Source organism: Plasmodium brasilianum, chromosome 12 (genome assembly GCF_023973825.1).
Source record: "Plasmodium brasilianum strain Bolivian I chromosome 12, whole genome shotgun sequence".
NCBI classification, from domain to species: domain Eukaryota; phylum Apicomplexa; class Aconoidasida; order Haemosporida; family Plasmodiidae; genus Plasmodium; species Plasmodium brasilianum.
In genome coordinates, this window is record NC_090125.1 from 37,329 (window position 1) to 52,732 (window position 15,404).

A 15,404-nucleotide genomic window follows, 5' to 3' on the forward strand; every position below is an offset into this window, starting at 1 on the left:
AGTTTTTCAAATTCATTTACTTAATATATATATTTAGAAGAAATATTAATATAGAAAAACAAAAAAAAAAACATCTAAAAACTGTTTTAAAATTTTTATTAGCAGGTAAATTTTTCATGTGCATCCTTCCAAATATTTTTATCATTTTGCTTATCTCCAATTATATTTATTCAAAAAAATAAAATAATCAGTATTATTCATGTTTTTAGCAGTAAATTTTTAAATTTACAATTCTTATGATTAATAAGTAAAATGTCATTCTTAATTAGGAGATTCGTCTTAAAATTACAAAATAACAGTTTTAAAAAATAAAGTGTATAATCACTTGTAAGACACTTATATAGAACTTGCTTAAAAATTATGTATTTCATAATAAATAATTTTATACACAACATGGATTAATATTTTACTTAAAATAAAAAAGAGCTTATAGCATATATAAATTTATAAGAACATTTATATGAATTGACTTATATATATAATATTGATTCCCTATTATTTATCAGTATATTATTAAAAAAATTATTATAAAAAATTTCGAAATTTTTTTGAAGATATTAATGTAAACTATTTATACTTTTTGACATACACAATGTCATATTACTGATCTGAGAAACGTATCTACAGAGGAAAATTTTAAAGTAACACAAATGTATAAATTATTATACATACGCAACATGTTATAAAAAAAAATATATTGAACCTTAAAAGTTATACATATATTATTTAATTGTTAATTGAATTTCGTTAACAATGTATTAATAACATTTTATATATATTTATTCTTTAAGATCGAACCAAAATATTAATTGCTTTATTGTAATACTATAACATCGAACTAACGAAGCTTTAAAAATATACTCACTCAATATATTCCGAAACAAAATACATTTTTTTTTTTTATCATCTTTTTTATTATATAAATTTAGGTAATTTTTACAATATAGAATTAACCCCAACAACTAATTAAATTAAAAATTAATGCGAGATAGCTTATTAAGCTATTAGTTTATTTATAAAGTTTTATAAATTTTAAAATTAACAATGTTCTATTAATAATTTATTCTTAAAATCCAAAAAAAAAATTAATATATATTGATAATATAATTGTTAATATATGATAAATATATAAAAATGTTATAAAAGTATTCTTATACTACGTTTTAAAATATATATTTTTAAAAATTCTTTTTACGGAAATTATTTATTATGTATATATTTAAATAAAAAATACATGTAAATTAAATAAAACATAAAGGTTTAGTTTTATTAAATGAAGGCCAAAACAAAACATATAAAATAAAACTAATATATAATATGCTTTTTCGAAAAATTCTCAATATGCTTACTTAAATTCTTAAAATAAAAAAGAGAACAAATATAAATGTTAAAAATATGAACTACATCACAAGCTAGATTGACATATTAAACGTAATATGATGTATTAAATTTAATGAATACATATTTGTTGTTATGAGAATTTAGATTAAACATATATGCACATCTTTTTTTCCTATAAAGCACATATACTGTTACGAATACTAAGAAATATCAATTCCTCTATTTTATAAAACACAATATATATATACATATATATATGTAAGATCAGATTAATAAATTACTTCAACTTATTATATCATAATACGAAAACGTATATAAAAGCATGCTACTGATAAAAATGTATAGTATATATATTTTTACCCTTATTTATAAATATATATTCTTATTTTACATTGTTTCCTAAATAAAATATATATGTATGTAATAAGGATATATGGTGAAAACATAATTTTATGAAGCATAATACTAACTTTTATTGGTTGCTTGAAAAACATTTTTCTTCAAAGTAGTGTTTCATTATAAATATGCTTTAACTAAATTTCCTTTCACTTCAAATACGTATAATAATAATTTAACTAATATTTGAATAACAATAGAAATACCTAAAATAATTAACAATAACGAGAAAAGTGTAAATTTAACATAGATTTCTAAAAATAAATGTAATAAAAATCATGTTATCAAAAGTTTTACTGGTACAGCAATTGCTAAAACGATTCTTGTATATACTTCATGTATTAAAAATTTTTTCCTAGTACAATAGTTCTATTTCCTATATTATATATAAAGGAATAAATTCCTTTTTGATCAATTTTTCAAAAAATTTTCTATCGCTGAAAAAGTTTTACATGTGACATAAGTATATTTTTTGACTAAATAGTTTGGATTCATCATTGAATTATCTTTATTTGTAGATTAACTTTTTCCATCATACTCTGATTCTCAATTATTGTCTTAATTGCTTTTAATGATCGTATCTATTTATATTTAACATATTTTTCAAAACCAAATTTTTTGTTTCCTTCGAATTTTCTACAAATAATCTATCTTTTCTTGAATCGAATATTCTATCTTCGCTGTTCTTATAATCTAAGTATTTATTACACATCCTACATATAAAAAAAAAAATATTTTTAATATTAATAATTTGATAAATTTATCTAAGCATTATGTAAATCCTTTTTATTAGTATAAAAAAATATAATATGAAGTAAAATATAAAGAGAATTTTTTTTTACGTTATCATTATACTGCATTGTAGAAATAATAACTTATCCAAATAAAAAGTATATATGTATGAGTTTTAAATTATATATTTCATTTTTCTTTTCAATTTGGCATTATTTAATGTTATGATATCCTTAATACTATACAAATTTTTCTATATAATTATAAGGTATTCTTGGAAAAATTCAACCATCAATGTTCACATTTTACTTTAATATATTTTTTGCAAAAATACTAAAATGCATAAATAAAAGCACATATGAAGTTCAACAAAAAAAAAAGTTAAATTTAAAAATGTTTTAATAAGTATTTTCAATAAAAGTATTTATAACATATACAACAACAAATAAAATACTTATGGGTGAAACCAATTTTATTAATAAATTTCCCAATATATATATATATATATATATATATATACTTTTTTTTTTAACAGCCTAATAGAACAATTCTAAAAATTTGTTGTAAATATTTTCCATAAAATAAAATGTATATTTTTGTAAATAAATATTTTATTTTGTGATTAGTATAGGAAAATTAGATTTGGTGGTAGCAGGTACATCAATATATATTAGAAATAAATTTATTAATTTTTTCTTAATCTTACTAATAATGAGCCTATATAATTGTATATAATATACCAAAAAAGCGTTTTTTTAAGTTAAAAAACATTAATTATGGTATATCATACAGTAATATTCTCACAATGAGAAAAAATTAAATAAAAGAAGGGCAATTTTTTTTAAAGAACAATTTATGATATACCATGTTCCGTATACCTACGACATTTAGAATATTTATATTTGAATAGTTTTATGATAGCATTCTAGCATTTAAATCACCTACAAAATTTTGACATTTAAAAATTTACTATACAATTTAACTCTTTTATATATATGTACCTATTATTATAAATGGTATACAATAATTTTTATATCATTTTAAATAATGCATTTTATTTATTATTACCAAATAGAAATCTAATAAACTTAGTAATTAGGTAATTCATGTAATTTATTTTTTTTTGTTTTGTAAAAATAATAATAATATTTTTTATGATTTATATGAATAATAACATTTAAAGTAATGATTAATAATGTGAGTGGAAATGTAGTAGAAAAATTTTTTTAGTAAGTTAATTAAAAAATTATAGCAATAAAATAAGTTACAACATAAAATAATACCAGTATGAAATAAGAACGATAATGTATAAAATAGCATATAATAAAATTTAATAAATTTTGTAATTCATGGTATGACTTTTAGACATTTTTATGGACTATATAACAATGTACATACTTTTTAATGATATATAAATGAACACTACTCAAAATCATATATTAAAATACAACTATTTAGCAACTTACATAAATATATAATTTGCTTTATGAAATGTAACTATAAAAACAGAAATAAATATATTCCCTAGTGTTGGTTTAATATAATGAATGTAGATAATAATAAAAATATAATATATTAAATATATTACTTTCAATGTATAATACTATAATTATACTAATTTGCATAATCAAATTATTTTTCTAAAAGATAATTAAAAAATAATATAAAAAATCATTAAATTTTTATTATTTTACAAAATTTATACTATCATACAGTATTTCACAAAAATGAAACAGTTATATTTTATTTCAAGTATCCATATACATATATTATATTTATAGATATAAAACTAGTTAAAAATATTCAAGGTTTATGTTCTCTAAACGTTTCTTTCATTTGTATGTCCATTATTTTGTTAAAATTTATAATTTGTGTTTATATAAAAAACTACAAGAGCACATTTTAGTAATTAATACTATCCATTATTAAAAATATATAATGTTAAAAATTATATAAAATTATTATCGTCTATTTTACAAATTTTTTCAAATGTTTCATGTAATATGTTGATTTGATAATTTTTAGTTGCATTTAGTTTTTTCTAATTTTTTTTATGCAGTATATATCTGTTGAAAATATACACGTTTATTTAAAACAGTTAATTATGCATATTCAGAAGAAATAAAGAATAATCCATAAATAATTTCCATATTTTCTTGAAATGATTAATTAGTACATAAGTATATGTATTCAACATAAATAAGCACTATTAATAAATATATATATTTATTGTATATATATATATATTAATCGCCTAATACTTATTTATTCCTGTTCATACAATATCACTTGTAATAATCATTTATCATATATATTCCTTTTGTATTAATTATTTATAACTCCCCTAATTAGAGATGTTATTAATGTTGTAAAAAAATGGAATATGTGACTATTTTAATTTAATTATTTCATTTATAAATAAATTAATGCGTATTATAAATATATCCTCTTAAATTATTATTCTCCTATTGTTTAGTTCAGTACTAATTATACAATGCTATTACTATAAATTGTATTATATTCACACAAACATTAATTTGATAATCGCTTAAATGAAGACCATTATATATTATATCTACTTATATTTCATTCTACTCTATCACTTCTCTAACATTTATTTATTCTAATAATTTTATTTTTTTCAAAACATAATGAATTTTTGCACATTATCAATAAGTTTACCTACATTAATATAATGAAATGTTTTCCAAAAAAAAAAAACAACAATAATTATACGTAAAATTTTGTTTTTTTTTGTTCCCATTGTATAAATTCATTGTATGGATAAATGCATAAGTAATTTGTTTGTTCATATTTTTTATTTTTACTTGAACACACATCCTTATATAAATGTTTATATATGATTAATATTATAAGCATGTACATCCACTCGTAATACCACTATAGGCATATATACATATATGCACATATTTATACTGTTTTTATAGAACTCCGACGAACCCATAATTTATGCGTTTTCGTTTTGTACCTTTGCATTTTATACTTTTCAGAGTTTTACTTCCCAATTCGTGTTTTCTGAATACGTTCAATGAATTCAATAATTAAAACCCTTTATAAAAATATTTAATATAGGTATCAAAAGTACTCATATAAATTGGACATAATGTAAATGGAGCTGCTGTTAAAAGAATTCTCAACGCAAATGATTAATTTAAACCACTCCACTCTTAGATATTTTATCATTCATATTTTATTTTTTTCTTTTCTTATCATCCTTAAGAGAAATATTCTTTTCAGTGAACTTCATATCTTCGAGATATTATCCATGGTCATATATCACAGTTCTATCATTTGTATCATTATATCTTATATACATAAACATTTACATGCACCCATGTACAACAAGATAACATAAAGGTTAATGAGTGTAATAACATGTAAATGAATTCTCAGCATGTAAAGAATCATATGTACATATATATGTATGTGCATCCGTTTACAGCTTTTCTATGTAACCAGACTAAATCATTCAAGAAAAGCTAGTAAAAAAAAAAAAATATAAATATACATGAGTGATATATACATAAATACGCATTCAATTATGAATAATGCAATCTTATGTACACACACAATCATTCACACAAATGTGTACTCAAGAAAATTCAGTTATTTAAATGTATAAAATCACCTTTTGAGGACAAATGTTTTATTAGATATACTTTATTTTAAATGGTTTAAGTACTCATTAGCATTTTTAGAAAAATATTCTTCTGATGGAGATAACAACGTAAAAAAAATTTACATATATACATATGAAGTTTGGTCATAATAAGAAATTCCACAAAAAATGTAAGTTTAAATAGATAAAACAAGTCAAATAAATTATATATTATAACGTATATTTGTTATAATTTTCTCTAGTTCTTTTTTTGCAGAAGATACTGCCATTAACCTTATTAATAATATTTCAAATAAGTCAAAGTATTTTAATTCACATAAAAATGAATAGGCATTTTATGACATATAACCAGCACATATGTGTATGAACACATCACCCTATGGAATATATATGTATTTGCATCCTCATATGCACATGTACATTACACATATATATGCCCACATGTATGTACACTGCATAATGGCATAATTGACACTTGTGCATTCTTTGAAAACAGTTGGTTTCAACACTTATATCTCCAAGTTCCAATATATTACTTAATTAGAGACTTATATGCTCTATTTTTCTCCTTTTCTTACATGTTAAGGAAGAAAAAAATAAAATAGAAAAATGTTGCAGACAGATATACTACCATTTTTTTTCTGCTTTTTTGCATTAAACATTTTTATGTATATCAATCTTCCCTTTTAGAAACACTACTTTGTAATTAATGTCTGAACATAGAAACAAATAGTAGAAAAAAGTGATTTTAGAACTAATAATTATATATATACTCTTTGTATCATTATTAATAATATTTTGTGCTATTTTGATTTTTTTTATTTTCTTTTACGCGGAGTCATTTTTGCACGGTCATGTCAGATATATTTTTGCTTTTTCTTTTTTCTCTCTTTTTTCAGAGTAACTTTCTTTCTATATAAATAAATTTCCTTGATGAAAATATATGCTACCTCATAAAACACATCGCGTTGTTTATGAACATCATATTGATAATGCTTACATATATATAATCGTAATTCACGCAGTTCTCATTTTATACAACTGTTAATATTTTTTCATGCATTTTCCATTAATACCTACGGAAAAATGAAAATAATTATACCAATCGCAGAAAATAAAATAAATTTTACAATTTTAGTTACATATATCTCATAATTTATTATAACAGTTCAAAGTTATACACATATTTCAGTGATTTTGTGACATTGCCAAAATGCAATTTATACTTATTAAAAAATATTCTCTAACTAGTTAATTCTATTAATATTTAATAATCCTTCATTTTTTTATATTAATTTTTCAAATATTAATTGAAAAATGTAAAAAATAAAGTGGCGTATGAAAAAGAGTAAACAAAAAAAACAGATGTAAAAAGAAAAGTTAAATTTTGAAGTAACGAAAGTTTTAGAGATATATGTATATATGTAAATTATGTTTTTTTCATATATATACAAGTACATATTCGAAAAAAATTCAAAAAATATAAAAAAAGGAAAAAATAAATATAAAAATAATTTTTAAAGAATAATAATAAAATGCAAAAATCAAATACAACATATAGAGAATACACAGAAAGAGATTTTCAGTTGCTTTTTTTTTGATGAATATCTTGACTTGATTTGTTGTTATAAAGCTATATATACGCAAAATATATTTTTAACTTTCCTTTTGGAGTATTTCAGTAAAGATAGATTTTGTTTTCTGTATTTATATGTTCATGTTTTTTAAAAAAAAACAATTAAAAGAAAAACTAATTATATTAAAGAATAAGAGTAAATACTCGTTAAATAAATCTTTTTAATTAATAAATAATCTTTATCATCATAATATTTCGTTCAATCATGTGATTATTATAATAAAAATATATTGTGTTCCCTCTATTAAAGAGCATGTTTGCAATGTTTCTCTTTCTTTTACATTGTAGGAGTAAGGTTCTTGCTTAAATTCAAAATTATCCTTGAATCTTCCCAGGATAATAAACACATTTCTTACTATTAATATTATTAAATATTAAATCATAATTAAAATATAATGGACGAAAAACTGTTCGTACAATTTTTTTTAAAAAATATGACATAATTATCATAAAATAGTAAAAAAAGAAAATGTTCTTAATATATATTTATACTTTTAATATTGAACAGACCTACTAAAAAATACTAGAGAATATTTATCTAATAATATAATCAACGTAATGTCATAAATTGAATGATAACTGAACGTTTACATATTTTATATTTCTTGTACATTTAAATGAGTAACAATACTACAAAACGCGACTTATTAATTTTTTTTATTTGTCTAAAGTATTTAACCATATAGAAATATTATATAATTTAAAAAAAAAATACATAAGCAGCAAAGTATTATAAAATAATTTTTTTTTTAAATTATACGATTTTATATTTATAAGGAAACTTTTGTACATATTTCACTTTTAGACGTTTCAATATACATATTTTCTCCTATGTCATTTTTCAACATCATATAATAACACAATTAAATATATTAATAAGCATTTTAATTTCCACTCCATAAAAGATATATTAGTATTAATAAAATTATATATAATATTAATATAACTTTAGTTTTTCTATTTACTTTCATATATTAATATTCGAAAATTCAAAATTTGGTTACCATTCATTAATAATTTTTATATACTACCAATTTTAAAAAAATATATATATATAACTGCATGGGTGAAATGAATACATTAGAACATGAAACAGTAATTGTAAAATTAAAGGAAACAAAGACTTAATATATATATGTATAAGTGTTTATTTTATCTTAGTAGAAACTATATAAAAATGTAACTAGAGTTCTAATATATCATATAGCAAATCAAAGAATTAAAATAATTTTTATGTTATTCTTATCAAATTTCAGATTTATATATACATACAACAATAATGTTTAAGAATTTTCTACTTGAACGAGTAACAGAAGTATTAGAATTCATTTTTTTATAAAAAAGTTTTTTTATTTTTTATATATGATAGTTCCAATATATATATAATATATTATGTGTTAATATATACTTACACTTAATTCATTAATTTATGTTTTTAGTAGTGGAGTAAATAAAATATATAGGTTATTTAGTTATAAAATTTCAATATAATTTATATTTAATTCTTTTCAAAATTAATTAACACCATAACTATTCTCAATAATTAATTATTAAATTTTTTTAACTATTCATTCAATTTTAACGATAAAGTATCCATAACTTCTTAGACAATTATAAATAACTTATATTTAATAAGCATATTCATTTTTTATTAACTATAAATAACCTCAAATTTATTTCATGAAAAAAGAACTAGTAAAACATTATAGAGTTTTTCACAATAAATATTTTTTATAATATAAATTTCATAAATATTATTTTATAGAATAAATATTAAAACTTTTCTTTGTAAATACATATAAATATCTTTTTTATGGAGGTTATACACTTATATTCATTAAATACAAAGCATAGCTCATTTATACCTAATATAAAATTTATAATATATTTTCTTAATAACCTACAAAAATTATCATTTAAAACTAGAATACAATAAAAAAACAGAACAAAACCATTTATACGCCAAATATAAATTACCACACTTCAATAAAAATATGCTAATAGTCTTATTACATATTAATTTTTAATCAAAAAAAAATGTTTCAAAGAAATCTATTTTAATATACAAATACACATGTTATGTCTAATGTGTATAATTGAGCTTAATACATTAAAACACAAATTCGAAAATATTAAAATATTCGAATTAGAAAAAAAACGACGAATATTGTTTTTTATATTTTATTTTCAAAACAGTAAGGTATATGCAAGTGCACATATAAAATATATCTATTAATGCGTATGTCAAACGACAATGTAACTAAAGATATATAGGATAATACTTATAAAAACACTTCCTCATAGAAAGTATTATATTTCTTAATATACATATTACCTTTTCCTGAACTTAATTTTTTCAAATTTTTTAACTTTTTTATGATAGTAAATTAACAATGATATAAATGTGACACCTATTATAAAAAAAGGTACGAAATATACTATAATGCCAAATAAATTAGTTAAGGTACAGAACTCCTTGCAACTGTGACCAGCGTCTCTTGACCATTGTGCACATTGTGTTAACCATGATGGTAAATAATTCTTTGCTTCTGTTAATAGGGAATACAACGAACCTCCTGAATCACTTAATGTCTTTAAATAATCCGTTAAACCTATTGCACCCCAGAAATCTTTAGTATGTACAAAACCCAATATAATATCTATTATAACAAATGCTGATAATAGCAAAACCCCCAGTAAGGGTAAGGTAAATCGTAATCCATATTTTTTACGAATTATTTTTTTGTATAACTTATCACTAATCATCCTGTTGTTTTTAAGGAAATCTACGTAATCAAGTTCTTTAAATATTTTTTTTTCTAAACGAGAATATTTTTTTGTTTCATATATACAAGACTTATTTTTCATAGCTTCTTTATTGTCTTTAGTATTATTTGTTGAACTTATGTATAATGATTTATTTTCTGCTTTAACCTTTTTTTCATTATTAAATACATCCTTTTTTTTTCTCAATACAATATTTGGTATCCCTTCTGTTAAAGTTAAAATATTTGAATCTTTATCATTTTTACATTTTGCCAGTGAACGACATAATATTCTATGTGAATTTTTAACAAGTTTACAGTTCCCGTCAAAATATGTGCTGAACATACTCTAAAAAAAATAAATTTAAATATTTCTTCTTTAATAATTCATGTTCAAAATTTGTATTCATGAAAATAAAACACCAAAAATATAAATAATGCAAGTACTCTTAAATATTACTATCTCACCATATCATTGTTAAAGAGGCAAATCCATGCTAGGAGGATAAAAACAGAAATTCTATTAAATGTAATTAGCTTCATTTTATGTTCCATAATATAAATCTTTAATATAGTTATATGTTAAGGAAAGTATTAACATTAGCGTAATATTCCTCTAATGTTATATAATAATATATTATTCTTTTGCTATTTTATTTTTTCTATTAATTTTTATTTTTTCGAAAAAACATATAAATTATATGTAACTATAATTTTCTTTACAATAGACACAATGTAAAATACATTTAAAAATATACTTTAGTTGTCACATCTTAATTTTTTGTTTGAAAAACTAATTTTCATTAAAATAAAAAAACATGAATTTATTCTTAATTATTCAAGATATAAAATTTAATTATCTAACACGTTAGAGCAATTAATTAATAATTTTATTAATTCTTTTTAAAGAAAAAATATAAGATTACTTAATATTTCTAGATGTTGAATTATATAGAGTACGGAATGTAGAGAATATGACATAGAGAGAATATAGATAAAACATATTTTTTATATATTACTGATACAGTAACTAATGTTATTGCTTTTTTGTTAATATTTTCTTTCAAAGAACAAATAATTAATAATAAAAAATCCTAATTATTATAATAATATAATAACAGTATATATATATTAAGAAATTAATAGTTTATACAATATTTTACAATGTACTAATTATACCATTTCATTCTTTAATGGTCTATAGTGTATGTAAAAAATTGAATTTATATGATACTAAGAAATATATAATACAAAATATTATTTAAATGTAAATAAATTATGATTTTTTTATTTTCGTATAATATTTTGTATATTAATAGTTCTAATAATGCGCAATATATACCATTATTTTAAAATGGAATAATTTTAAAAGTTTTACTTAACTTTTTTTTTGTATATATTTTTTTTTAATTATATGTATATTTTTTAAGGAAATGTTAATATAATATATTGAACAAAAAAAAAAAAATATATATATATCATTAAATCTTGTATTAAATATACTGTTGTAAATATATCCTTGATTTAATAAATTATTTGTTCATTTTTACAATTATGAAAAAATATATCATTGTATCTTATTAGTTATTTTTATCACAAATGGTTTAATAATTTTTATAAAATTTAATTGTTGAACTATCACGAAAATGCTAATAATAAAATAATAGATGTTCTTTTTTTTTTTTTTCTTTTTTAAACAATTAAAAGCCCAAATATTAATAATCTACAACATACGATTCTTAGAAAAAATCAAAATTATACTAACAAATGTTGATAGTTTCTGATTTATAAACTGAATTCTAAACCCTCATATATTAACATATTTTATATTATATATACTCTATGAATTTAATTACTATAAGTATTAAACATTTTATTAAAAAAAATTTATAAAGGAAGAATATCGTTTTAGAACCTCAAAAAAACAATTTTTCAAAATGTACAAGATAAAATAATATAACTCTAAAAAAAGAACTATTTTAATATTTATATTATAAATGAATGAATTGTTAAGAATAAAAGTAACTATAAATTAAATATTCCCCTAAATAAAATAAATAATTTTTAACACTATATATTATTACTATTTTTTTTTTTAATATATATTTAGAGAGATACTTTTAAAATAAAATCATTGATAGATGTATTTATTCACACAAGTTACTATACTTTTATATTTTACAAAATATTTTAAATGCCTAAATATACTTATATATTCATTTTTATTCTTATATAATATCTATTCAATTTTGTAATTAATTACATACTGCCTCTTGAAGAAGGTTAATATATAAAATATATATTATCTCCAATTTCTCTTTAACGTCTAGTGATACAGTATCATTTATTAATAAATGTATAATTTATGTAATTTTCTCGTTTCCTTTTAATTAGTTTATAAAATTCATGAGTATAAAATAACTATTTAATTCATTATATTCTATAATTAATTTTTTATAATTTTCATTTCAGCTTGTGTAACATAATTATATATATATTATATTTATTATGTAAAATATATAGCCAATTTATTTTATTATTTACATATGCTTTCTTCATTTGCATATTTTCCTCTATATATCTTTCTTTTACACTTATTTATTTACAATATATTTTTTTTTTTATGTTTTCTTCATTTTTAGATAAATTTTCATACTCAATATAAAATATATTCTCACAAACATTGCCTACGTTAGAGCTATGCATGCTTTCAAAAAGTTCCTGAACTATATCTTTATAAAATTCCTTATTTCATTAATATTTAATATAGATCTTTTCCATTTTTTCATAGTATATATGTTCTTTTATTCTTATGAAGTTATTCTATTATCACTTATTTTTGATGAGTGAATCTATAAATTATCCTTTATTTCTAATGTATTCTTTAATCACACTTCCTTTTAATAGTATTAAAAACAATTCTTCTTTTAGTATATTCCTTTTACAATAATGGAATTCTTCGAAATATTCTTTAACTTCTAAACCACTTATAATTGCCAGTAATATATCATTCTCATATTCATTACAACATTCATACATTTTTTTCTAAAAATTCTTAATTATTTTTAAAAACCATCCCCTTAAAATAATGTTTCATGATATTTACTTCTCTTGTTAGCCATTATTTCCATACACATTTGAGAATTTCTCGTATATCCTATAAAACAGTGGAAGATACAATACTAAACGTTCTTTTATATACCTATATATATATATATATATATATATATATAATGTCATATCTCTTCTGATCACATAATCTTTATGTTATAAAATTCCTCTTCTTTTTACTATTCTATAATATGTTTGTATTTTTCTTATATATTTAATTCATAGTTTAGATGTCTTTTAATCATATTAATGTCATAAAAAACATGGTCCAATTTTAAATTAAATTCATATGCACCATATTTTTATTCTTTTTTTTTTATTATTTTTTATAAACATTCCTGCTTGTATATATACAAAATATAACTTATGTAACTGCCATTCATTATTTTTTCATTAAACTAGTACTTTCATTTGTATACTTATAATAGATTTCATATAAGTTTTTTTTAAATACCTTTCATATTCACTCCTAACTATATAAGTATTTATTTTCAAAAAATAATAACAAAAAAAAATAAAAAAACTAACGACAACTATTATACAGTAACTATTTAAATGAAAATTAATATATTTTTGCTTAAGACTAATTTACATTTAATAATTCATTTATGGAATATTTGTAGTTTACTCTATGTTTAATGCAAAAAAATACAAAATCAAGAGCCATATTATAAGATGTAAACAATTATAATATATATAGGAACTGAACCCTTTAATTTATCCTTATAATTATGTCTTTCATTCATGTATATAATTCATTACATATATTAAATATTTCATCATTATTTTTTATCAGTACAACTATTTAATAAAACCCTTTTTAAAAATTAATTATTAGTATGACTTATAAACTCATTTAATTATAATTAGTCTTTTATTTAAAAGGATTCCGATATATAATATTGAAAGAAGAACAAAATTATGTAAAAGCTAGTATTTTGTATTTTATACATGATGCTCCCTTAATTTTATTCTTAATAGTGATCGAATATATATGTATATATTTACATACTATTTTAAGCTTTATAATTATGTATTTAAAAAAAAAAATATAAAATAAGCTTAAACAAATAATATATATTTTTCTGTCTATACAATCACTATATTAAATACAATTATAATAATAACATAATGAAAAATAAACATTTTAAGATGCAGCTTAGTATAAATTAAAGCATAACAAATATTATATTGTATTTACATATTAAAAAATATAAATTAAGCCATAAACACATCCATTTTTATTATTTCAAATTTCCTAAATCATGTATTGTGCACATTTTGTACAAAAAAGGAACTTGAATACATCATATATTCATTTCAAAATATTATAACTGAGGTGATTATATTAATGTTTATTGTGGAATAAAGAACATATATGTAATTATTATTACACGAGTATATTCTAAAAAAATAAAAAGAAAAACATATTTTTGAACGTTTGGAATCAATTAGTAAATTTATGAATAATTCTAAAAAAATGAAATGAACATTTTAAAAAACCCATAAAATAAAAAATAAATACACAAAATTATATATATATAGAATTATTATTAATGTTAATATAATTATTAAAATAAGCATAAAGAACTACTGTAATTTATAGTGTACAAAAACAAAGGTATTTTCTTATTCAAAGAGCTACAACAATCATATAAAAAAAAGGTCAAAATAATTTAAGATAAAATCGAAAAAAAAAAGTCTAATTATCAAAATATTATTAGTTATTAATTTGGTATTATATGTTCATAATTTCTAATATTTTCGCATAATCAAAAAGAAA

At 19.3% G+C, this 15,404-nt stretch overlaps 1 protein-coding gene across 1 annotated transcript; it reads right to left on the reverse strand.

Moving 5' to 3' along the window:
* Positions 1-10,076: 10,076 nt before the first annotated feature.
* On the reverse strand, positions 10,077-11,065 carry MKS88_004013 (uncharacterized protein; the record flags this gene model as incomplete). Its single annotated transcript, XM_067217154.1, has 2 exons — positions 10,077-10,859; positions 10,979-11,065. 2 exons carry the CDS (start codon positions 11,063-11,065, stop codon positions 10,077-10,079), a joined length of 870 nt encoding a protein of 289 aa, XP_067071612.1.
* Between the last annotated feature and the right edge of the window lie 4,339 nt (positions 11,066-15,404).